This window comes from Ursus maritimus, unplaced genomic scaffold (genome assembly GCF_017311325.1).
Source record: "Ursus maritimus isolate PB19 unplaced genomic scaffold, ASM1731132v1 scaffold_36, whole genome shotgun sequence".
NCBI lineage: Eukaryota > Metazoa > Chordata > Mammalia > Carnivora > Ursidae > Ursus > Ursus maritimus.
In genome coordinates this window covers 6,874,125-6,902,098 of record NW_024426230.1, presented here as the reverse complement: position 1 = coordinate 6,902,098, position 27,974 = coordinate 6,874,125, and the positions used below count along the sequence as shown (strand labels likewise).

At 36.2% G+C, this 27,974-nt stretch overlaps 1 protein-coding gene across 1 annotated transcript in view; it reads left to right on the top strand.

Annotated features, from left to right (window-relative positions):
• PRKD1 (protein kinase D1) overlaps nt 1-27,974 on the top strand; it is a 314,111-nt gene that overhangs the window by 219,905 nt on the left and 66,232 nt on the right. The window contains 2 exon segments of the mRNA XM_040620799.1: nt 14,077-14,208; nt 15,202-15,362. Coding sequence (XP_040476733.1) covers nt 14,077-14,208; nt 15,202-15,362 — 293 coding nt within the window.

The window sequence follows — 27,974 nt, the reverse complement described above, 5'->3', positions numbered from 1 at the left end:
GATAAGCGTTTTTCAGAGGTATAGAAGAGTTAAGTAATTTGCCAGGAATCAGCCATTTACTTAGTATTAAAATTGTACTTAAAACCCAGGAAGCTCTGAAATCAGACCCACATGCAATTAATGAAATATTTTTGCTTTCTGGATAAAAAAGTCTTAAATAAAGTGTTGAGAAAAATAGAAACTATAAGAATACAAAAGAATAATACGAAATTACCAAGTAAGTTATTCTAGGAATAAAAAGTTGATTTGACATTATTAGTAAGTCATTTTTTATAAACTTTCATGAATTTTAATAAGAAGTAGTTACCTTAAATCAACAACATAATGTTTAACAAGAATATGCAAGGCGCACTCCAATTAAGGTTAAGAAGAAAAGAGCCATCTTTACTAGTATTCAACATTGTTCAGGAGATTCTTAGCAACTGGACTAACACTACAAAAAGAAATGAAGTGGAAATACTAGAAAGGAACAGGCAAAGTGATACTAAATTTGCAGTGGATGTGATAACGTGGAAAATCCATATGTAGGTCTGGATTCAGGATGATCTAAATTATTCTCCAGGGGCGCCTGGGTGGCACAGCGGTTAAGCGTCTGCCTTAGGCTCAGGGCGTGATCCCGGCGTTATGGGATCAAGCCCCACATCAGGCTCCTCTGCTATGAGCCTGCTTCTTCCTCTCCCACTCTCCCTGCTTGTGTTCCCTCTCTCACTGGTTGTCTCTATCTCTGTCAAATAAATAAATAAAATCTTTTAAAAATAAATAAATAAATAAATAAATAAATAAATAAATAAATTATTCTCCAGAATAATTTAGTGTCTATGAGGTTCAGCCTAATTTGTCCACATTCAAAACCTGAATTACTCTTACAGTTATCACTCTCATTTTACAGATGTGGTCACTGAGACCTACAGAATCAGGAATCATAGTCAGGCTCAGACATCTCGTAAGTGGTGAAGCTGGGTTTCAATCCAGGCACTCTCGCTCCAGAACTGGCCTTCTTAACCCATTACACTGTATTGAATAACACAGTCCTTTCTGCCTCCATGTTATCTGCATGCCCAGCCCAGAGTGAGCTCTGCCGTCACGTGGAATACTCAGTCATAGGAGACTGTTCCTCTAGACTAGGAAAGGGGCTACTATCCGAATTTCAAGCATTGCCAATATAATTTGAAAACTGCTTTGTTCCTCTACCTCTCAGTGCTGGTATATCTCACTGGAAAAACATTACTACCTAAAACCACAAGAAACATCAAATTTACATAAAAATTTACATCTATCTTCTTTTAAACAGTTTTTTTCCTATGCTCTTTATCCTCTGTTGCCCTGAAATCACTAGATAGCTTGTTTAGAATTTATGTGCTGATAAAATTAACCCTTTGTTGCTTTAAATAATAATGACTTTGGGGTTTGCCATTTAAAACTGGAGAGAAAGGGGAATTAAACGCTGAACTTCAGGTATGACTGTAATAGTACTATATGAGAATAAAATGTATATCGAATGAGTAAATGAACAAAATTGCAATAATAATTCACTCACCATACACATGCAGAGCATTTTGATATTCGAAACATGAATGTTGTTGCGCAAAATTAATTAAAGCTTGTCCAAACAGAGTTAATTTTAGATTAAAAATCATAATCTGCAATTACTTGTGGTGTTTTCTAAAAATTGGTGATGATGATTTCCCAAAATATTTTCTTTCTTTTTTTTTTTTTTAAAGATTTTATTTATTTATGTGACAGAGAGACAGCCAGCGAGAGAGGGAACACAAGCAGGGGAAGTGGGAGAGGAAGAAGCAGGCTCCCAGCCGAGGAGCCCGATGTGGGACTCGATCCCGGAAAGCCAGGATCACGCCCTGAGCCGAAGGCAGATGCTTAACGACTGCGCTACCCAGGCGCCCCCCAAAATATTTTCTTAAGTAGGACCAAAGTTTGTGTGATTTCATTTACAAAGATGGAATGTGATATAAGTTCCTAATATGAGTATAGAAAGACCTGTATATGAGTTATGTCCCCAAGCGTATTAATTTATAAATTAAATATTTAGAAGAATGATTTTGGAACTGAAAGAATATCATAAATGGAGATAGTAGTTCCAAACTAATGTACCAAAGCCCACCGAACCTACAGTGTACCCTCAATAAACTAGGTTTCATTTGCTTATTTACCATCTACATTAGATTCTTTGATCAACTGTCTTTCAATCCTATTTTTTTGGTTCTTCTCTTAATATTGTTGAGAGTTTTTAACATAGTCTAGATGCAAGTCCTTTATCAGAAATGTATTTTGCTGGGCGCCTGGGTGGCTCAGTCATTGGGCATCTGCCTTTGGCTCGGGTCATGATCCCAGAGTCCCAGGATCGAGTCCCATGTCGGGCTCCCTGCTCAGTGGGGAGCCTGCTTCTCCTCTGACCATCACCCCACTTGTGCTCTCTCTCCCTCTTTCAAATAAATAAATAAAATCTTAAAAAAAAGAAAAAAAGAAATGTATTTTGCAAATATTTTCTCCCAGATTGTAGCTTTTCTCTTCATTTTCTTAAGAGATCTTTTGAAGACCAGAAGTTTTTAATTTTGATAAACTCTACCAATTTTAAAAAATTAATTAAAGTGTTGGTTGTGTCTAAGAAATCTTGGCTTAGCCCAAGGTCATAAACATTTTCACTAAGGTTGTCTTCTAGAAGTTCTGTAGTTTAGGTTTAATGTTTAAGTCTGTGATCTATTTTGAGTTTATTTCTACTAATGGTATAAACACATGAGATTATTCTAAATCTACATACGCATATATATTTGAGAAAATGTCTACTATATTTTACGATATTTTGTGCACTACCATAGTGTAGTACCAAATATAATACTGTTATTTTTAAATGTTTTCTCATTGAAATGATTGTGAAACTGTTATTTGAGTTTATAATTATACCCATTTCAAAAGATGAGGCTGGGGTGCTTTGGTGGCTCAGTGGGTTAAGCATCTGCCTTTGGCTCAGGTCATGATCCCAGGGTCCTGGGATCGAGCCCCATGTTGGACTCCCTGAAGAGCTTCTCCCTCCCCCACTCTCCCTGTCTGTGTACTCTCTGTCAAATGAATAAATAAAATCTTAAAAAAAAAAAAAAGATGAGGGAAATGAGGTACAGGGAGATCCTGCAGCTTCTAAGTGGTAGCTGGAAATAGCAATGAAGCCACCTTATCTCCTCCCAAAGTCATTAGCTGTCCAGTGTTGCCAAAAAGAAGTTGTTTTCAACAGTGAAGTCCCTATGTTATGGATGTCCTGGACTGATCACAACAAACATTCCTTTCCGCCTCTGCCTTCCCACTGGAACCTGGGCTCTGGACCCTCCGTCCCTACCACCCTCAATCTTTTTTTTTTTTTTTTTTTTCTTAAAGATTTTTATTTATTTATTCGACAGAGATAGAGATAGCCAGCGAGAGAGGGAACACAGGCAGGGGGAGTGGGAGAGGAAGAAGCAGGCTCACAGCTGAAGAGCCTGATGTGGGGCTCGATCCCATAACGCCAGGATCACGCCCTGAGCCGAAGGCAGACGCTTAACCGCTGTGCCACCCAGGCGCCCCCTCAATCTTAGGATGCCTGGGTAGATGGATAAACTGATGGTCTGTTTAAAGGATTCACCTGGGGGGTTGGTAGGCAGGCTGTAGCATATCAGCCATGTGGGATACAGCTCAGCCATAAACAGGAGTGAACTGCAGATTCACACACAACATGCATGAATTGCAAATGCATTATGCTGACAGAAGCTATACTCAAAAGGCTACATTTATATGACATTTTGGAAAGGGGACAGAAAATAGATCAGTGGTTGCCAGGGGAGAGGAGTGGGGGTGAGGAGGGGATTGTCTACAGCGGCACAGGGCAATTTCGGAGGAGTTGATAAAATTGGTGCATATCTCGATTATGGTGTTAGTTATGTTGGGGTTTTGAAATATAGGTGAGGTTCAGTAGGGTGAGGTCTGGGGCCAACAACCAAGAAAGAATTCTTGAGGTATCTTTGGTGCAAAACGGTGGTTTATTAAAGAACGGGACCGGACCTGTGGGCAGAAAGAGCTGCTGCCCTGGGGCTGTGAGGGGTGGCTGATTGTATACTATGGGGTTGGGGGAGGTAAGGAAAAAGGGAGGTTTCAAAAGGATTTTCATATGTTAAAGAAGACTCACAGGATACTTGAGGCCTTGCCATTGTCAAATTAAGATTGTTTTTCCCTCTAGCAAGGTATTAACAAGAGGATAGTTGGTAGCTTCCTGGAGGAACATTACTTTCTGCCCACTTCTAGTATCTGTCAATGGGCTGCAGGTTATAAGGACATTTAATTGTATCTACATTTCCTTCTGGAAGCTAGGTTATTGATGGAAATGCTTTGTTCTTGTAGATTGCTAAGACATTTGTAAACTGAGGGAGACTCCTGTCTTGCAGGATTGTGATCTCTGTAAGTTTAACTATTTGTTTTTCCTTTCCTTAGCTTTAGGGCAGCCAGGAGTGCCTGACGAATGTCACATATATCTCATGGGGGGGGCGCTAATGGGGTGGGGTGTCAGCTTCTGCTTTGTCCTCCGCTTGCCTCCTGTTCCCTCATCAGTCACATCATTACATGTTTTTCAAAACTGTACACAAAAAAAGCGTGGATTTTGCTTACTGTAAATTGTACCTCCATGCACCTGACTAAAAAGCATCAACTCAGATTTTCAGTGGCTCAAGCTCTTATTCTGGTGAGCCAGGGTAGACCAGTGGATCAGTGAGCCCGGTTCTTCACAAAGAACGCAGGGCGTTCCTCAACAGCACACCCCCGTGTCTTGGTGCCCTGAGCCGTGACCAGAGGATTCCTGTGTGCAGCAAGCCCCGCATTCGGTTTAGCCCGCACTGAACTCTTGCTCTCCTGCAGTGCGAATACCCAGCAGCTTTCACAGCTTTTAAGGGTTCTGTTGTTTATGAATCAAAAGTAAGCATCTGTTTCTACAAAAGGTACAGAGAGACTTAAAACTTGAAGCAAAGCATCGAGGACCTCAGTCTGGTGTCCCTGTGTGCAAATGCTTTTGACAACAGTGATGCCATTTGTTGCCAGAAACCCTGCTGCCTATCAGAGCATTTCAGATTGTACTGTACCAGCCCTGTCTACCAGCCTTTTGTAAAGACTCTAAAGGGCGGTTTGTATGCGGGTGTTCCTCATGTAAATGAGGTCATTATCCTTTTAAAGGTATAACGTTTCCTGTATGCGCTGGAGCTTTCTAAGAAACAGACTTGACCTTTCTTTCCCTCATTCAGGGTGCCTGCAGAGCCTGCACTCATTAGCTAGAATTTGACTCCATGACATTTTTACTTAATTTTCTTTTTCCTCTATGTTGGACACATGGGGCAACCATTTATGTTCTTTCTTGACCTGAGATGCTCTCTAATCTCTTTCCAGCTGTGGCATTTGTCATTCAGTCACATCAGGATATGGTGACCCTTCTTTCCCCACAGCAATTCCCAACTGTTAATTGATTCATTTTAGAGAAGGAACTAGACACAGTCCTATGGGCTTAGCTCCATTTAATTAGTGTTAACCAGAACAGTAGATAGAAAAGCAATTTCCTCTGGAGTGAAAACATATTCTTGATAAGGTAATAGAGGCAACAGGCAGTAATAGTTTTTAAAGCCCTTGGATTTTTTAAGTGCTATGGATTGGTAATAGATTTAAAAACAGTATTGCCTTCTATTAATATTGATGGTGACAGTAATAATTATAAATAATAATAATAACTGGGATTCAAACCCAGGTCTTCTGGATTACAAAGCCCACAGTGTTAATCTAAACTATGCCAAGACGTTCTTGAAATAACCACCGCCGGTGTTGGTTACTTGGTGTCTTCCTCACAGCCCAGTCAGATGAGCTTTACTAGGCCAGTTTAATAGTTAGGGAGACTGAAGTTCAGAGAGGTGAGCTGTGACTTACCCAGGGTCCCTCATTTGCTATGACCAGGATCGGTAGCCAGGTCTGCTCTGACTCTGTATCCATGGTTCTCATCGCTACTACACCATACTGCCTTTCCAGTAGTAAGGATCTAGCAAGGACACCTCTGAAAAGCATCGCTAGACACTTTTTAAAATGTGATCCAAAGTATGGTTTTGACAGGCTTTGCTTTTAAACTTCAGATACTGCATTTACAGATTGCTGGGACTTCATAAAATGTAGAACCTGGGATCTGCAGACAAGCATATGAGTTTTGAAGGCATTGCTTTATTTATTCAACCATGGTTAAATCCTATTAATTGATCATTAATATGTGCATGTAAAGTGAGAGCAGGTATGAGCTCAATCCTCCAGCAATCTGTGATGTGGGACGTGAACAGATAAAGGGGTAAGGAAGGTGATTGCAGTATCGAGTGATACATTTTATAACCCCAGTGTGCCCAGGGGCTTATCAGAACAGAGAAGAGGACATTTTACATCAGGTGGGGGTGGTCGTATCACAAAAGGCTTCCCAGAGCAGGTGTTACTGAGCTGAGTTCGGGGATGAGTACAGTTAGCTACCTGGGGTAGCCACATGCTAAACAAAGCAAAGGTTTGGGTGAAAGACACGGAAGCATACATACATCAGTAGTGGCTGGAGCAAGAGGTATGTTGAGGGGACTGTTCCTGGTAGACTTCTCAGTATGGAGATGGATGGAGTAGGGTAGCTTTGCCTTACAGTTAGCCTTTAGTGACATGGGGTTCTATTTTGTATCTGTTTCATCCTGGTAGCACCTTCCAGGAAGAAGCCATGCCGCTTCTAAAGCAGCTGTTCTGGAAAAACCAGAGAGTGCCGTTGCTTGGGAGGGAAACAGCGGGGCAGTCACTCAGGCATTATTAAGTGTAACTCTCCTGGTTCGTTCCTGGTTCGTGAACAGGTCCTAAACTTCTTCCTGAGCAGGGTTGTAGCCCTGCCGTCAAACACTCCTGCTGTCTTGCTGCTTGCTTCTGGTTAACCAGAGAAAAAGAAGAAGGACTTACTTCTTCCTGAGCAAGAATGAATACATGCCGACTTTCCCAATTTTCATAATAGAACATAGGCCTTGCCACCTGCATGTCTGGTGTCTAACAATGCATAGGGGACTCTCCTTGTATGTTAGTGGTTATATTCTAAATACCTGAAGGTATTAACATAATTAGCTTTCTGTGACCTAGCTTTTTAAAATTATCATAAATAAACCTATTGTAACTATGCTTGAAAAAAGAGACTATCATTATGACCCTTTGGCAAGTTAACTAGTAGTGCTTCCTACCTGATCATGTTCATGAACTTTCTCATTCAGTTTCTTCCATCACTCTTAAGATTTGTGAGCTCCTCTTACTTTCTGAAGTCATTTTTCTTTTCTAGATTTGAGGAGCATTCACTTCTGTTTTCTTCAGGTTGATGTTTTATTTGAACTTTTTTATTCATTAGGTGTAACATATATAATATTACACATATATATGTGTATGTATATTTGTATATACATATGTAACAGGAAATTTACCGTGTTTCCCCATTTCCTATGTTATAGGACTATTTCCTGTAATATAGGAAATAATATAAAATATATTTTATGAGTTATAAATAAGTTATAAATTATTTGTAATTTATAAATATTATATAAAAATATAATATTTCCGATAATGTAGGAAATGAGCTTCTAAATAATATTTTCCCCCAAGGAGCTAATTGTTAATCATTTGTTTAATGTTCTCCTGCTGCAATGATTTATAATATTTCCTCTATCATATTTTAAATTCATACATAGAGTGGATTACTGTGCAATCAGGACCTGTCTTTTTTATCTCTCTTTTGTCTTATGCACAGCCAGTACATTTTTAATAAAAATATCATAGTTTTATAGAATATTCTGATATTAACTAGGGCTGAATTTCTTCTTTACTCTCCTTTTAAACTTTTCCATTTGTATCAGAATATTTTCTGTTTTTCTTACAGAAGGCCTTCAGAATAATTTCATTAAGCCCAATAAGATTTTGTTAGAATATTCTGGAAGAATGTTGTGGTAGACGTTTTAAGATTAAGAATGAATTTTGGGGCACCTGGGTGGCTCAGTCGTTAAGCGTCTGCCTCCGGTTCAGGGCGTGATCCCAGCATTCTGGGATCGAGCCGCACATCAGGTTCCTAGGCTAGGAGCCTGCTTCTTCCTCTCCCACTCCCCCTGCTTGTGTTCCCTCTCTCGCTGGCTGTCTCTGTCAAATAAATAAATAAAATCTTAAAAAAAAAAAAAAGAATGAATTTTGAGCCCTCATGTATAATTTATTATGGCCTATTTAAAATAGTTCATTTAAAGCCCTTAGATAATCTTTGTTCATCTACTCTATTTTCTTCCCAAATATATTTGTTCTTCTAATTTTTTGTTGTTTGAAAATAGAATTATAACTGAAAAATTCAGCTTTTTCTATTTTGTTTGTTAACATTAAGCTGTGTTTTCTTGATGGTTCAGGACTATCTCGGCTTTATCCTTTCCACATATAACACGGCTGCAAGGTCTTTTGTTCTGTTTCAGGCTTTTTCAAAGCTTCGGCTTTTTCTTTCTGTTAGTCTTCTTGGGGTGGCTCTTACTGGCGGGAACCACCATTTGCCTTCACTGGACTCTGTGCTGCTCCTTCTGTAGCTGATGCATTTTCTTTTTCAGTATGAGCTTGTCAGAGAGTTCCCTGGGCCGTTATGTCAGTTTCTGTACCTCCCACCCCTTTTTCTTTCTAATTAGGGTAACTTGCTATTGTGCTATCAATCTGGCTTGAGAGACCATTCCTCTTGGAGCCATATATATTTTTTAAGGATCTCTGGCCATGGACTTATAAAATATTTTCCCAGAACTTTCTGAACTGCCTAATCAACATATCTAAATACATTTTATGGTTTTTTTCTCTTGGCTGCTATAACCTCTGGGATATTCATAGCTTCCCAAGTTCCCATCATTGCACCTCACTAACGTTTTTCTGGTCAGATATGAGTCAAAAGTGGAAATTCCCATCTCATTTCTTCAAAGGGAGAATCTAATACAAACATGGCTCGGAGAGACTGGGACAAATGAAGCAGAAAGAAATGACCAGCCGTAGGGTGTACATGAAGGTGTGTGTGTGCGGGGTCAGAGGTAGTACAGACATATGCAAGCTTAATTTTACAAGCACTGTCAAATATCTGGGCCACAATAGCATCACAGTGATCTGCTGTCATCCTTCAGGTACCTGCCGCATAGACAGTTGGGAGACCCTTTGCTATAACTGTCCTGACAGTGCACCAAAGATGAAATCTCAAGAACTCACTGTAATTATGATTATAAAGAAATATGTAGATAATCCTATAAATTGTCTATAATGAAATAAAATCAGACTATATAAAAATGTTCCCTCTTAATCCCATTCTCTATTTTTCGAAATACAATACACTTCATCCTTCGGTTCTACTCAGTGTCTGTCCTTGAGGACGCTTTCCCTGATAGATCCAGGCAGGTCTAGTCACCCTTTCTTTTGTGTTTCCATCTCTGCATTTACTATTATTATTATGGATCTGTCATCCTTACTTTGACTTTGAACCTTCAACAACAGATACTGTTCCTTGTCCTTTTTCTATTTCAAACATATACTACATTACTTAGGTTGTCGCTACTTCAGTAAAACTAAAATCAGTCAACTCTGTGCTTGAAGATATTAGGACCACTTGACCTCCGCAAGCTAATTTATGAAAGATGTGTGGACCATGTCGAAGTTACAGAAGAGTGTTTGGGTCTCAGGATAACAAAATCTTTCTACTAATTTGAGATGGTCACAAATGCAACAGACTGATTTGTGAAGAGGCATCATTCCACCAATGGAAGCTCTCAAGGAACAGAGGATGATTTATGTGTAGCTATTATGTGTGTGTTTGGATAAATGATGGGATGTTAAAGAACATAATGGTTTCTTAGCCTTAAAACTGATGAGTATTTTGTATTTGTGTGAGAATGACATCCAGAAGCTATTTGCAGTATTCTGGAGGTTAAGAAAAAGGCAGATTTATCTACAACAAATCTTAACAGCTTTAAAAAACTTCATAATGTTTTGCTCTTGGACAGACTTACCAATTGAATATGGCAACACTGGGTATCATGTGGACACTAGATTCCAACTGGCTGTTAATGATGCATTACCTTTGATTTTGTGACAATTTAAAAACCAATTATTGTTACTAACTCCTATTTGTTTGGAGGCAGAAGGATTTCGAAAAATGGAATCCATGCAGAAAGCATATTGAAAGGATAGTTGATCACAAATTTCATTCTATGATTATTTCATGGACTTTTTTTCTCTCCAGTATCTTTTGCGTCTCTGAGATAAGGATGCATGACACAAGATTAGTGTGTTATATTTAATTGCACTTTTTAAAAATCTTTTCTAGTGTTTCATAAAATAAAGATGCAGTGTTTTAATGGGCAGAGAAATATGATAATTCGATCCAAAGCAGCTTAGAGAATTTGTATGGTTCAGGTGTGAAGACTTGTCTGAATCAAGATCCTATGTTACCAGTACAGCTCCTTAATTTCTTGGAGACTCAGTTTTCTCATTTGTAAAGTAGGGATCAAAATATCTACTTCATAGACTGCTTGTGAAAAACAGAAAGAGATGCTACTTGCAGTGTGTTAGCCTTTTCTCTTATATCTGTCCCAAATTGTTGATGCCGGAAAGAGTTAATGCTTCTCCCAAATTGCCAAAATTACCAATAAAAAAAATTACTGAAAATCTTGGAGGAGCTGACATTATTTTATTTTATTATGCAAATAATTTTGACCTCCAGAGATGATTTATTTTGCTTCAGAAGCCTCATTTCTTCTGTACTGCTAACCAAACAGTTTATTCCATTTTGTGCAACAATTCATAATGAACCTTAAAAGAACTACTGATTATTTTAGAGTTTTTGGCTCAATTACCTGTTTCAAATGCTCAGTGACTAAGGAAAGCATGTCATTTTCTCCTCTCCTGCACACTGGTATATAACAATAGACTTTGAATAGAGCAAATCAAAGAGACACAAATACCAGTATAAGGGGCCCATTGTGCTTAGTTTGTAGCCCTGTCACAGGCTTTTAATTTAGGTCGGTTGATTGATTATGACAAACTGACAGATAGCACATTGTTCCTCTCTTGGAGTCTCTAGACACTTTAATATTCCTACTCTTGTCTGTCCATTTTGATTCCAAAACTTAAGTGAAATGGAATTACAGCATTCACTTTGTTTTCCTGTGCTAAGTGATTATCTCTGAAGTGCAATTTTGTGATTAGGCAAGATGGCATGCATACACTCAGCTAATGCTGATTTCCCCCAGGGTGCAGAACAGGTAAATTCATAATGAATGGATGTTGTGCTTTGATTTCAAATGGATGTAAAACCTCCCCACACTTGGTAGTTTTATTTTAAAAATGTATTTAATTATTCCAAAATTAACAGGAGAATATTAAAATTGAACTTTAGAAAATGGCATTTAAACATAAGTCAAGGGTGCTAACTGCTTATGAATGTTAATCCCCTTCAAAAAGTGAAAAAACAAACTTACCTGACATATATGGGTGGGGGTGGAGAAGGAGTGTGGTCATTGAAAATCTTCAGTTTAATTATTTATATGTTTTCTGATTAATTCAAAAATATCTGAGTGCACAGCTTAGTATTCGTATTTTCAAATACTAATGTTCCTTATTTTGAAAACTACAGTAATTATTAACTAATTGGCATTATAGTATCGTCATAGTTCTTTGGTCCTGAGGGGTGACTTTTTAGGGGGAGGGGAAAGAAGAGGCAAGGAGTTAACGATTGGCACAAACTATTTTCTTTGATATATTAAAAACAAATTTTTTCCATAAGAGAGCTCAGTTTTAAAGAGAATTTACTATCCCCAAATTAAATGTGTTTTGACCAAACCACAAAAGTAGATGATTGGTACCCAAATCATACTCCTTTACTGATATGCAATTTCTCAAACTTATTTCATTTGAAATCCTTTTTATAAAGAATGCTAACACTAGTCAGAACTTCATGTAGGCAGTGTTGGTGCGTGGTTGTTTGTGGTTCTTTGATCAGTTTCTTCTTCCCACACTTGAATCTCTTAGCATACTTTCCAACGTAAAGAGCTCAATAAATCCTAATTATTCTTGTTATTTTAACTATCTTTCCAACTGAGTAAAAGTAATAATTTTATTAAGTTGATTTTCAACAATAAAGCACATTAATTTGGAATAAAGTGCTTTTCTTCAAGGCTCCAAGAGGAATCAACCCATTAAAATTTTCCGTCTTTTATTGTGGTCCCGTTGTATGTCCTGTGAACCATCAGTAATATTTTTTCTGCTGGGAGTGATTCACTTTCCTGCATGTTGACTGTATTATCAGTTGCCCTGAGGGATGTGATACCCTCAGAGTTGTCCTCATAATTTTGGACACCTACCTAGCAGAGATGAATGGCCTACATTTTCAGTGTGCACTCTGTTACACCTTGCATACTTGAGTTAACAAGGTCAGTGATTTGTTAGCCTATAGCCTGCTCTCCAGGCAGCAATAGGAACACTGCAAATATTTATTCCCCACGGCATGGCGCTATTGGACATAACTCTTTGGGCGAAGATAGGGAAGATAAGCTCTTAACGCTGGTATGATGGAAAGGACAGTGAATTGGGGGCCAGAACACCTATGGGTCATAGTTTTATTTCTATGTATTATCATAGGCCTCATTTTGTAGTTTCTCTAAATCTTGGAAGTCATTTTATACTTACTGTGGCGGGTTTTTGTTTGTTTTTACCTATCTTCCTTGCTAGTTTGGTAGGCTCTGTAGAGATGTCCTACTCATCTTTAGATCTTTATCCCCATTGGTACCATTGACAACACTGAAGGTACTTAACAAAGGTGTGTTGAAAAATTAAGGCAAGAAGGCAACCAGAAGGCAGAGAGGCAGACTAGAACACTATATTTAAGGCCTAAGTTTCTCCCCCCGCCCACCAAATTCTCTTTGAATAAAACCATATGAAATCAAGTGCATATGGTCCTACCTTTATTGGAAGTGTAAACTCTTAGGGCTTGGAGAAGTTAACGATCAGTCAGATCTTCTCTTTTTATGTCTGAGAAACTGAGGCTCATGATGATTAGGTGAGGCGTCACTCCCAGCTCAGCAGTCTCTCGACTGTCCTGGGTAAGCTCAATGTTAGCCTACCTATGCAAATAAATCTAGAAAGATATACCCCCTGCCCATTAGAATTTGGGGAGGGTGGGTGATATTTTACTTTCAATTCCCTGTGTCTTTCTTGACTTGAACAACAACAAAAAGCATAAACTACTTTTATAACACAATTAAAAATGTCATTTGGAAAAATACAATTTAAAAAGTAATGAATTTCAATACTTTGCAGCAGTACCATATAGAATAAGTAACAATATGTGATAACAAAAAGTACCCTACGTTGTGAGTATGATTTGCTAAAGTGTTATTTCTCAAGGAGCGGACTGGAATTCACCAGTGTGTGTATTTAAGTCCCTCTTACATATTATTAAAGAGGCTGCTTAGTTATTTTTAGGTCATAATAAATGCTTGGTTATATTGCCTTAAGAGTTCAAACAACTCTTTCTCCCCAAGAAGAGGCTGCTCAGATTTCTTATCTGTCTTCCAGCAGTACCTCTTCATGGTCATATTCAAGTATCTTATCTTCTGATCTGTCAAATTCAATCTATCAGCTTTTTTTTTTTTCTTTAATATTTATGACTGCCTTTCTGGGGAAGAAAAAGCAAAATATTTTTAAGTAACATCAGGTGTTTGTAAATCTGATTGAACTATCCTTTCACATTCATTCTTTCTTCTACTTTTTACCTATTCCCAAAATGCCCTGAAACTTTGACTAGCAAGAAGAGGTGAGAGACGCTATGCGGGGCCACCAGCGGTAAAGCTGTGGGTAGAAAAAATGGAGTCTCACTGCTAATGCCAAGCAGTGTTGCATCTTATCTTTCCTGATTTGCCCAGAGAGTTATATCCATACTTGCATATTAATTATCCTGTATACTAATTATCTACAGATCAGAGTATCCGTTTGACTTATTTTCCAATGTTACTATTTCTACAGCTTCTGCCACCTTTGAAGACTTTCAGATTCGTCCCCACGCTCTTTTTGTTCATTCATACAGAGCTCCAGCTTTCTGTGATCACTGTGGAGAAATGCTGTGGGGGTTGGTGCGTCAAGGCCTTAAATGTGAAGGTAAGGTCTTTCCTTCCCCAATCAAGTCGATCACATGCAGGAACGTACACACTATCTGCTTATGTTGTGCCCTCTCCAATAATGTCTTCTTTCCCTCAGTTGTCTTGCAGCAATTTTTTGGGTGCATGGATTCTGTTCTGTTCATTTCTTTACATTTCCTGTCTTCAGCATATTTGCTCTGATCTGGGAAACTTGACACTTATATCGTATCCCTTGTATTTTGTAGATTTGTTTCTTTTCTGTTATTTTGGCAACAAACTAAAAATAATATTTGCTTCTTAAGTCAGAATTTGGATTAGTAAGCATTCAATAGATGTTTGTTGAAATGAGCAGAGGTTTAGGAAGTTAATCACACCACGCAAGGTCATTTAGCTGTAGAGTGGCAGACTGGAGTTTGTACCCATGTTTCTCATGTGAAAAGTGAGTAGTGGGAATATTGAAAAGAAAATGGTGCCTTCCTAATTATCTACCATGTGGAAAATACCACGTAAGGTATTTTACATATTTTCTTAACAATTCTACAAAGTAGTTATTATCCCTATTTTATAGACAGCAAAACTGAGGTACGCAAGGTCATGTGGACAAAAAAAATGTGGAACCAGGATTCAAATCAATGTAGTTCAAAAGTTGTGATGCAGTGTGATTAACTGTCCTTTATGCATCGACTCACATTAGAACTTGTGGCAGTTAAAGATGCCTCAGGTGAGCTCTTTGGGTTTTTGTTGCCGGATTCCTCAGAGCCCAAGTCCATTATACCAAAGAACATTTTTAAAAAATGATAACTAGAGTAGTTGCTGAGCTTGTCCAATAGAATCAGAATTCAAAACCCACCCTATTTACAAAATGTGAAAAGAAATCAGAAGGAGCTCAAGAGAAAATTTGAATTTCCAAATAGCCTCAAGAAACGGTACTATTTTTGAAAATGCATAATTTAATACTAGAAGAGCTTTTAATTTATGGTTGAAAAAAATCATTTTTACTTTCTCTTTCCAGGATGCGGTCTGAATTACCATAAGAGATGTGCATTTAAAATCCCCAACAACTGCAGTGGCGTGCGGAGGAGAAGGCTCTCCAACGTTTCCCTCACTGGGCTCAGCACCGTCCGCACGGCGTCTGCTGAGCTCTCCACCAGCGCCCCTGACGAGCCCCTTCTGGTACAGCCTCCTGTTTACCCATTTATCCATTTATATGAGAAATCTGTGGGACAATGTGATAGCAGTGTCAATCAAGACAGTGCCCTGTTAGGGAGCACACAGCCAGGGTGTTAATGACTAGGTTTCTTCAGGGCCTGTGCTGTAGATTGGTCAGTACTTCATCAGATATCCAACAGCTTTGAGTTTGCTTTTATCCGTGAGCTTCATGCAATTAGAAATATGTGAGGTATCATCGTGGTCATAGGGCCAGAGCAGCACAAACTAATGTGTGAATATCGCACAGCATAGTTTGTCAAATTTTGGAAACCAGAGATAAAAGTAGTTCTTCTCTGAAGATTATCAGATTACTTTGTGATGTAGCTGAATATTTATTCTGGGAGAAAATTTTAAATTTGCTCTTATGAAAATAGGGAAGTCTTTAATATCTTGGCATCACTGGCATACATTCTGGGATATTGTCAGGGTGACGCTGATTGACAAATGCTGAGAGAAAAATAGGACTTGAATACGTTAAATATTTCCATTATCTTTAAAATACTTATCTTATGGATATGACTTAAATATTCTTCTTTAAGACAGTTAAATTTGGATTTTCCAAACATTCAAAACCAACTAAAAATTGTGGTAATTATGTGAGTTATTTAAAATAAGAACATAAGCTAACAGTGTGAAACATTAAATTTCCCATATTTACTCCCTCCTCTCAAAGAATTTTACAAAGAATTTCTATAATCTAGCTATCGTCAAAATCAATTAATGAAAAACATTAAAAATTATTACAACATTAAAGTTAAATTCATCCTTCTTGGAGTGGAGGGGGCAATACATTTTGAAGACATCTCTAAAATAGGTGTATCAATTAGTCCCTTGTTTGGAAAATATTTTATGGTTATCTTTATATCACTTAAATTTTGTGACAGCAAAAAACAGACATATAGCCCAAATGCATGCTCATTTTGGTAAATAGAAAATGTCATAGTCTGTTCTCCCAAGACTTTCTTTTGAGACTTTGTTGTGTTTTCAGTCTTTCATGACGTAAACCTGTTGGGGGAAGGCAAGTACTTAATCCTGCCATTAACTAGAAGAATACGTTATGTTTGGTGACTATTCAGAATGTATGTGTGTGATATTATTCCGTAATATTGCATTAATTGGAAGTAGTGATACTCTAACTGAAAGGTGCTTAAATCAAAAGCTATTTACTTTTTCAAATAACTCATGTCAGCTTCCCAGTTCCAAAATTCCTTGATTTAGTTTGAATTTTTATAGGTAGTGATTTTTCAAGTTATTGCAGTTATTCTTGCTTTTAGGTTAGTCACTGAGACAGTGTTTATAGAATACTTAAAAATAAGTTTAAGAAACAAAATTGTAAATTAATTGTATATTGTTTTCAGTTTTACCAAGAAAAGTTCTTTAAAAATTATTTAACATCCCACAAGAAATCTAAAACTCTAAAGCCATTCATTATTAAAATAGATCAGAATCTGGATGATTAATGCTAAAGATTCTTCTTTTAGATCTATCTCAACTTTTTATAATATATACACATATACATGTGTACACATTTATACATATATATACACATACATCCATATAAATAATATGACATTACATATATAATTTACATTTTGTAAGTATAAATTGAATTACATATTTAAATTATATGCATGTATATATTTATAAATATATATAATTTATATGTAAATATAATTTAGGTTACATAACTATAGTCTTTAACATGGGTTCTTAAATCAAAGTATTTAATTGCTTTATTTAAACAAATTAAATAATTATTTCATCATTTGAATTACTTGATTACAAGCTATATTTTACATGAAATGTTGAAATTCATTAGTGCTTTATTGCTGAATGGAAATTTTTATAGTAGAATGCTTAAAATGTTCTTTTTTAATATATTTTTTAAAATCAGATTTTAACCATGACTGTCAAGGAGGCTTATAAGATTGTGACCCAATCAGATATTTGTGAGGTGAGAAAACATTGGAGCCATAAAATACTTTAAAGAATATTATCATCATAAACTGTCATTACCTTGTATAAAATGCCCAACAGGTAACCTTTAAATGAGAAATGCCTTTGGAAATCATGTTTCTGACACTATTTGACACACTGGCTCTCAAAGTCATGTTTTGTATGTATCAGAGCTCTTTGTGCCCTCATGGTATACCTGTTTATTTCTTGTTTTATCCAACACCTGAGAAAGGAACCCAACACTGGCCCACTTTGAGGAGGGCACGTATTTTCTGGTTGTCTTGGGTCATGGTCATGCCTTGGCTACTTTATGTAGGGACAAAACCACCTTGCTCTACCCAGGCATTTTGGAGTACAGTGAATATGTTTTTCTTTATCCCTGGTTAAGACATAAAAGGTCAGTAATTACAATTTAAAATTTATAGTGAATGCCTAATCAAAAGTAATATTATGGAAATAATAATAAAGCCTTTTAGTTATATATATAATTAAAGATATTTTTCCATTTCTGAAAAAGGCAATGACCAAGATATAAAGATGGTATTGCTTATTAATCCCATTATATCATCCATGTTGCGAGTCTGCCATGACAAGTATATAGATTTTTCTCTCAAACATAAGAAAATGATTTTTCCTGTCAATACTTGATGGCTTATTTTGACTATAAAATCACCATTTCACATACAGATGAAGACACTGGTAATTCTATTAATTTATTCATTTTTGGCACATAAATTGAATCTCAGATTTCCATATTGCTGCTAAGATAGAAAAAAAAAAAGTTCAATGAGAGACTATGGACTATGAGAAACAAACTGAGGGCTACAGAGGGGAGGGGGGGTGGGGGAATGGGATAGACTGGTGATGGGTAGTAAGGAGGGCACATATTGCATGGTGCACTGGGTGTTATACACAACTAATGAATCATCGAGCCTTACATCGAAAACTGGGGATGTACTGTATGGTGACTAACATAATATAATAAAAATTCATTATTAAAAAAAAAAAAAAGAAAAAAGAAAAAAAAAGTTCAGCAACATAGATTTATGACAGGCTTTATCTGTCATCAATTTTGGCAGTAAACTGTATTCATTATAACCATGAAGCAGTCCATCTTTTAAGAAGACCCAAAATGCAGTCAATTTATGGCATAACAGCTCAGCAGGGGTGTATACCTTTTTGTAAACCATCACCAGTATTAGAAGGAAATGAGAAGGTTCTTAAGTAGGATATATTAATATATTCTATCATTATACATAAGTATACTTACTAAAATTATATCAATTTTATAGACATTTAAGAAAATTGCAGAAGTCAGGATTAAATGATACTATCATTTCCCTATGCTTTACTCATCTTTTTATTTATTCTTTTCATCTTTTTATTTTTATTTACAAATGTTCTTGTCGTATTTGGGAAGAGTCAAAACCAGTTGAAACCATGTTATACAAGACTTAGTCTTAGGCAAAAAGTTAATAATCTCTTTCAGAACTATGAAGAAGCTTATATCTGATCAACTGTCCTATAAGGGCAATTATAAAAGCTGAATAAAATATAACAAAAGAAAACAGAACAAAATAATATTTGAAGGTACCCAAGAGCAACCAAAGCAGTCAGGATTTGAGAGACCAATGTCTCAGAAGGAAGGAAATCACAGAGAGGTCAGTGCACAAGACAGGCCCCCACAGCGAAGAAGTATCCGGCCCCAAATCTCAGTCATAATGAGTGTGAGAACCCCTGAGGTAGAACCATGCTGGAGAATTTCCATATTATAAACCACAGTTAAGACAATGTAGTATTGCTCAAGGTTTAAGTATTAAAAAACGAGGTGGTATTATACAGGAGCAGAACAATAAACCAATCAAACAGAATGAAGAGAGTCTACAAACTACCTGTATGTGTGTGTAAGCCAACTGATTTCTGACAAGGATATCACTGCTGTGAGAAAAGGATGGTCTTTTCAACACATATTCCTAAAACCAATTGGATATCTATATAGAAAACATGAATCCTGACCCTGCCTTACACCATATATAAGATTAATTCAAGGTAGTTGGGAGCCTCTAGGAGACAACATAGAAGAATATGTACAAGAAATTGGGGTTGGAAAAGCTTTTTTAAACAGGACTCAAATCACTGATGTCAAAGGGAAAAGATTGATAAATTGGACATCATTAAAATCAAGAAATTGTTTTCAGCAAAAAATACCACTGAGCGGAAAGCAGGTCAGTGAATGGGAAAAGATATTTTTGGGGGCGCCTGGGTGGCTCAGTTGATTGAGTGTCTACTTTCAGCTCAGGTCATGATCCCAGAGTCCTGGGATTGAGTCCCACATCAGGCTCCCAGCTCGGGGCGGCAGGGGGTGGGGGGGTGGGAGGGTTCTGCTTCTCCCTCTCCCTCTGCTTGTGCACTCTCTCTCTCTCAAGTGAATAAATAAAATCTTTAAAAAAAAAAAAAGAAAGAAAGGGAAAAGATATTTTCAATGTATCCATGTTATAAAAGACTCATACCCAGAACATATAAAGAACACCTACAAAAATTTAGAAGACAGACAATTCCATTTAAGATACAGGGAAAAATACTTGAGCAGCACTTTATAAAAGAGCACAGCCAAGAAACACGTAAATGTACTTTACGTCATTAGTTATCAAGGAATCTAAAGTTAAATCCACAGTGAAATAGGTCCACACCAGAATGTCTAACACTGAAAGAAACCCTGATAATAACAAGTTTTGATGAAGCTACTGAGGAACTGGAACTCACATATACTACTACTGTGTGGGTATAAATTGGTTCAACAGCTTTGGACAACTGGTTGGCATTTATCTTCTAAAGCTGAACATATGCATATTATGTGATTCCACAGTCTACTCCTAGGTTTATATTCAAAAGAAATGTGTATAGACACGTATAGAAAGATATGTACAAGCATTTTTGTTTGTTTGCTTCTTGCTTTTAAATTTTTTTAGACTTGATTTTTTAGAGCAATTTTAGGTTCTCAGCAAAATTGAAAGGAAGGTACAGAGATTTCCCATCTACCACCTGCCCCCACACGTGCATTGCTTCTCTCATTATCAACATCACTCGTCAGAGTAGTACTTTTGTTAATACTGATGAACGTACACTAACACATCAAAATCAACTGAAGTCCCACTTTAGTGTTCAATCTTGTACATTCTTTGGCTTTGGGCAAATGTATAATTGTATATTCATCATTATGGTATCATATAAAGTATTTTCACTGCCCTAAAAATCTTCTGTGTTTCACCTGTTCTTCCCTCTTCACTTTCACCCAATCCCTGCTAACCAGTTCCTTTTACTTTCTCCATAGTTTTGGCTTTTCCAGAATGTCATATAGTTGGAATCATATAGTATGTAGCCTTTCCAAATTGGGTTTTTTTACTTAGTAATATGCATTTAAGTTTCCTCCATGTCTTTTCATGGCCTGCCAACTCTTTCCTTTTAGCATAGAGTAATACTCCATTGTCCAGGTATCCACAGTTTATTTATCCACGCACCTAACACAGGACATCTTGGTTGCTTCTAAGTTTTGGCAATTATGAATAAGGCTACTATAAACATCCATGTACAGGTTTTTGTGTAGACATAAGTTTTCAACTCTTCTGAGTAAGTATCAAAAAGCTCGATTGCTAGATCATAAGGTAAGAGTATGTTAAGTTTTGTAAGAAATCACCAAACTGTGTTCCAGAGTGGCTGTACCATTTTGCATTCCCACCAGCAATGAATGAGAGTTCCTGTTGCTCCACATCCTTGTTAGCATTAGGTGTTGTCAGTGTTCTGGACTTTGGCCATTCTGATAGGTGAATAGTGGTATTTCATTATTTAAAGTTGCATTTTCTTGATGACATATATGATGTGAGCTTCTTTTCATATGTTTATTTGCTATCTGCTTAGATCTCCTTTTTTTGTTGTTTAAAGGTCTTTATTTTTAAGTAAACTCTATGCCCAACATGGGTGTCAAACTTACAGCCCTGAAATCAAGAGTCTCATGCTCTACTGACTGAGCCAGCCAGCCAAGCCGGCTTATATCTTTATAAGGTGTCTGTTAAGGTTTTTAGCCCAGTTTTAAAATTAAGTTGTTTGTTTTCTTATTGTTGAGTTTTAAGAGTTCTTGGTGTATTTTAGGTTAATAATCTTTTATTAGATGTGTCTTTTGCAAACATTTTGCAAATATTGTCTCCCAGTCTGGGGCTTGTCTTTTAATCCTCTTGACAGTATCTTTTGCAGAGCAGTTTTTAATTTTAATGAAATGCAGCTTATCAGTTGTTTCTTTCATGAATGTGACTTCAGTGTTATATCTCAAAAGGTATCACCATATCCAAAGTCATGCAGGTTTTATCCTATGTTATCTTCTAAGATTGTTAGAGTATTATTGTGTTTTACATTAAAGTCTATGAGCCATTTAAAGTTAATTTTTCTGAAGGCATGTGTCTAGATTTTTTTTTTTTATGTGAAGTTTAGTTGTTCTAGCACCATTTGTTGAGGAAACTACTTTTGTAAATTGTATTGCCTTTGTCTTTTTTTTGTCTGAGATCAGTTAACTCTACTTACAAAGGGCTATTTGGGGGCTCATTAATCTGATCCATTGATCTGTTTATCTCTTCTTTCACCAGTACCACACTGTCTTGATTATTGTAGCTTTATAATAAGTCTTGAAGTCAGGTAACATCAGTCCTCCAATTATGTTCTTCTCCTTTAATATTATGTTGGCTATTCTGGATCTTTTTCCTTTCCCTCTAAACTTTAGAATCAGTTTGTTGATGTCCATAAAATAACTTGCTAGGATTTTGATTGGGATTGCATTGAATCTGTTGATTAAGGTGAGAAGAACTGACATCTTTACGATATTAAATTTTCCTATCCATGAACATAGAATGTTTCTCCATTATTTAGTTCTTATTTTATTCCTTTCATTAGAATTTTATAGTTTTCCTCATGCAGATCTTGTACATATTTGGTTAGATTTATACCTAAGTATTTCATTTTGAGGGGGTGCCATGTGAATGGTATTATTACAAACATGTTTGTATCTTTATTCATAATAGCTAAAAGCTAGAAACAAATAAATAGTTATAAAGTTATTAGGTTTCTTCATGACAGGTCATGTGAGAAAAGAATAAAATATTATGTCAGAATAATTAATAATTAAATTTAGTTCTGAAATTCTTATCAGTTAATGAAAATGGGGTTATAGGAATTTTATTATTTAATAATGGGAAACAAATTCTTGGGGTGCAAAATGAAAAGTAATGTGTCACATCATCCTAATATGCATATAATTTGCATAATTGCCATTGTTTTCTACAGTAGTTTTCACTACAGATGAAAAACTGTAATTCAGGTGATCTTCCTTCAAGGGGAAAACAAAAATAAAAACAAAGCTATAGCATAATGTTACAGCCAACTACTAAAGGAATAGGTGGTACCATACATTGCTGGTGATTCTACCTTGATAGCAAAGTAGAAAGAGTCTGTGTTCCCCCGAATTTTTTTCTCTAAAGTAATGGTCCTATCAAATATTCTGCGAAAAAAAAATTTCCTCGTCAGATAATACTGGGAAGTTCTTCTCAGTCCACCCATATATTAGACATCGTAATATTTACTAAGCATAATTACGGGTCTCAGAAGTCTTGGAATAATGAAATACGTTTTTCTATATTGACTCAAATATGGAATCCCTTTTTCTCATAAAACCTAAGGATATCCTATGGGGGAAAAAATGCACTTTGAGAAACGGTAACTTAGAGGAATAAGTGAACATATGTTGTATAGATCATCATCAAATAATCATGAGCTGAATGCATTCAGCCGAAACTGAATGCTGATGAGAGCTTGGTGTAAAGGTATTCAGAGCTTGCAAATGGGAGGAAAATCATGAACTTTACATATCATATATGTTCACAAGGATAACGATAATACCTTATTTGGGAAATTGAGAAAATTGATCGATTTCCTCTCCCAAAGAGAAAGCTTTGCCATCTCTGTATGAAAATGTTCCATAAATTACATACAAACAGAGTTATAATTTTGCCTTGTAGGGGCACAGGGAAAGCTGTCCTAAGATGGGCCACTTTGGCAAAAGATTATTTTGAGTTAAAAGCAATCAAAACCCAGCAGATGCAGGAAAAACTCTCTGCCTCCCCCACAACTGCCTAAATTTACATTGGAAAAGAGAGCCTGTAACAGGAAGAGAGTTATTAATAGAGGCTCTTCTTTACCTAAGGAACTTATCTGCATAATAGGGCAGCTTTGTTTTTCCAAACATCTCCCTTCACCTTCTTGCTAAAGATCTTCTTCCCCTACGTATCCTCAGACCCTGCCCCTCTCATTAACTCATAAGCTTCATGTCGCCTCATTGTTTTTGGAATTTCATGTCTGTGTGGATTCCCCATATGTACACCTATTAAATTTGATTTTCTCCTGTTAATCTGTCTCAGGTTTGCTTCTAAGTCTAGCTAGAAGGACCATAAGTCAGAGGAAGTTCTTCTTCCCTAACATCCCCAAAAGTCTGTTTGGATCTGTTCAAATGAGCAGTTGTTAACCCTGAGTTCTGCACATGTTTCATGTCAATCCAGAAATGTAGCAGGTATTATTGGGTTACAGTTAATCTTGGCAGAACCTCAGTCTAAATGTACACTACTTCCCCATGTCTCTGATGGTAGACTATACATTGCAGAATAGAATATGGGGGTTCAGAGAACAATGGCCATGCATTTCTATTAAGAAAAAGAGTCAGCTATATTTTAGTTTTAATTTGGGATGAAAAGAACATATTCAGTGTAAATACAGGAGATATGTATTGTCTACTTAACCAAGATGTTTCTAATATTTTTCATTGATATTCCTCTTAAAACAATTTTTCAGAATAACCTTTCTACTTTTGAATTATACTTCAACCTTGAATGAAATCAGACAGAAAACAATGATATGCAACAAAGACTTAAAAATGAGCAAAGAATGCACTGTAGGCATATTTCTCTCATTAAAACTCTAACCTGCTGTTGGACTTTCCAGGTTTGTAAACCACTGACTAATACTGATTATTCATCAGCTTATTCTTGCCTACAGGCAGATAACAACTATGTAACATTTGATTACTTTGATGACCTTTTTCATTCTTTTCCCATTGAGAGGATGAATTATTGTGAAGAAAATCTAATCTTTCCCGTAAAGGTCAAAAATGCTTCATTTTGACTATAATTTATTTTCAACAAGGTGAAAGAGCTGTTTTTCATCACTGACACCGTAACAAGTAGATTTTTTTTTAAATTTTACCTCTATCAACTCACAATTGTAAACTGTGTTTTTGCAATTTTGACTTAGTGTCCATAATTCTACTTACATGTTAAAGAGTAGTTTCTAGCTCAGATGTCTCTGTGGCCGTAAAGGCTGATTAGTGTAACATCTTGCTTGAAAAATGCATCTATATAAAACATTATTGATAACATGCCTTGCTTTCTTCAAATAACACCATTTTCTTGTCTTTTTTCCCCTTTATTCTGCACCTTTGCCTGCTTTTTGCTCTTACAACTTCATGTTTCAGTCTCCTGTGAGTCCTGGCTTTGAGGTAGGTACTAACTCTACCTGACAATAGGAATGGGCTTCACCATCTTTTACAAACCAACATAATGCTAGTAGGTTGATATCAGACAATTATTTGTATTGACTCTATGAGAATGCTCAGGTCGGAATTTAGCTCACACTCCAACCTATTGAACTACAGAAAGCCCGTAGGTTTTTCTAGGAAATTGAAAAGACAGGTTGAGAATAGAACAGAATACAGTCAGCACACACTTTACCCGGTAGCATAACTGAAATGCGTGCATATTGAAATTGTATCCTGAAGCCAGGTACCACAGAACCATGCAAAGTGACATCACACACACACACTCACACACACACACAGAGGTTGTAGTTGGCATAGTAAGGCATACAACAAGGACTGCCTGAAGATGAGTATAACTTTTTTTTAAGAAAGGAGTTTTTAAAAATTTTTTTTTTAAAGGTTTTATTTATTTATTCGACAGAGACAGAGACAGCCCGCGAGAGAGGGAACACAAGCAGGGGGAGTGGGAGAGGAAGAAGCAGGCTCATAGCAGAGGAGCCTGATGTGGGGCTCGATCCCATAACGCTGGGATCATGCCCTGAGCCGAAGGCAGACACTCAACCGCTGTGCCACCCAGGCTCCCCAAGAAAGGAGTTTTTAATCCTTAATGTTTTATCACAATCAGTTTAATTATTTTTTAAAAGGATGGTATGCAAGTGGATATATCAAGGTCTGAGTCCAAGAAGAAATTATATTTAGAAAATTCACAAATTTCCTTCCTAGAGGTTTTAATTAAGCCCCCCTCCAAAACTGGCCTTTTATTTATCTTAAGCAATTGATAGCCTGGATATGGAGGAAAGGCATTTAGATCAAGTGTTAAAGCAGAGTATACAACGATGCTTTTATTACAATAACTCGCTTTGACCGGTTGACTTGTTAATAGTTTTCCTTATTTCCGTACTTCTGGCAAATTGAGCATTGGCATATCATTTTTCTTCATGAGACTATAAATTTCAAATACCATTATTAGTGTCCATTCTTAGATGGTCTTGTCACAGTAACTCTAACAAAGGAAGCTAATGAAAACACAACCAGAATGTGTTCTAGGTTAAATGAAATTGAGAAGTCAAGATATCTTGATTCATAGGATATAAAATGAAGAGATCTACTTCAAAAATAGTAAATTTCTATGTTTGAAAAAGTCATCCTAGTTAAAAATGTGCCCTACTTAGAAAAGTCCAGGGTGAAAGCTAGGTACATGTAATTTTTTTATATTCTTGCAAATTTAAATTTCGTAATTTACAATGCCTTCCAGACATAATTTGGAATGGGAATTAGTATGTTTCCCTTCAGATTGTCCTTTGGGAATGAAGCCAAAGAAGAACGAGAAGCATTTTTCACTTCCTTCTCCTACATTGCAATCAGGAACAGATTATCTAAGGGACTGAGGGAGAGAGTCTACTTTTCTGTGAGAGTTATACAACCTAAAGGCCACCAGGCCTTCACAGGTGGCTCCTGATGCAAATAAGATGCATTTCGGCACAAGCTGTTATTCTTGAACTTGTTTATATCAAGTTTGTTGAAAAGATAGCAGACTTTTGTCTTTATACTTGTAAGAAAATGATGCATAAAATTTGACCAATATATTCCTAACCGTAGTGTAAGTTGCAGAATTGTTCTAGAAACCTGGTAACAGTTCCACCTTCATGCTGGTCAATTAACACTTTTAGGTTTATAACTCTGGAGTGCGGAAACATACAAAATTACATAAATTCTCTGCCCTTATGAAGTTTGCATAAATGGCCAATGTGCAAACAAATAGATGTAATATATATGTCTTTGTAAAAGCTTCCTGGTGTTATATTGCGATGTTATATATTAATTTCCTTAATCTCTCTTACTGATTAGGTTGTTTTCATTTTTTATTTTAGGCGTAGTTGAAATAAGCATACTTGTGGTTTTGTTATTCATTTGTGAAATTGTTAGTAGATTTCTCCGTCAGCATTTGTTGAATGTATTTAGTAGTTTATCTTCTTAGAAGCCAAATGGACTGAAGAATATATACAATTTTTTGCCAAACAGTTCTTCAAAAAGTTGTAAAAGTTTAAATTTGTAACCCTAAGAACTACAGTGTATGAAAGTTTCTATTGCCTTATATTCTTCCTGACAATAGATTTTATCGGTATTTTAAAAGCGTTTTGTTTTTGTTTTTGTTTTTTTACTAATTTGATAGGTCTAAATTTTCTATGCCTAAATATTATTTCTTTATTGGAGGATAAACATCTTTTCATATATTTATTGGCCATTTGTATTTCACCTGTGGTGAATTGCCTATCTTTTTTTCTGTTGAGTTGCTTATTGATTGCTTAGAATCTTTATATATGATTAATCCTCTGTTAATCTGTGATGGAAGTATATTTTCAGCTTTATGTGTGCTTTTGCCATCTTTTCCCACACTGCTTTTTTGACAGAGAAAAGACATATTTTCACTCATTTTCTTACTATAGATAGACTGTTGAAAATTAATCAATATGGCCAGATTAAACATAATACTTTTGCAAATGACTGAGGAGAATGTTTTTTCCTGAAGTAAAGGAACTGAAGTCAAAGTAGAAAATGAAGCAGAATTTAAGACAGCGGTGTCCTTTGCAATCACAGGATATAATTGATGATATGTTATTTTTTGATGATATGTTTTTTTAAAGTAAGTTAGGTCTTATGGAATTTTTAAAATTTAAGAACTTTATTAAAGTTTTAAAATTATTTTTTAAGTGTCTTTCAGGAAGCATTTACTATTATACCTTTGAGGTTAAGGGGCTTTACAGAGAATTTATTTTTGGTGAAATTAAATGCTTCTAGTCTAGTCTTCTTGGTAATTCCTAATATTCAGACTGCCTTACAGAAATTATTAGGAAATTAATTGCTCATTCCAAAAGTTCTCCCTGTGTTTGACTGTTTTATATCCTCACTTTTTATATCCTTTAGTTTTTATGAAATTTAGATAATATTCAGTTTAACTTGTTATTAAGGGTACATATTTTCTAAATAATAAT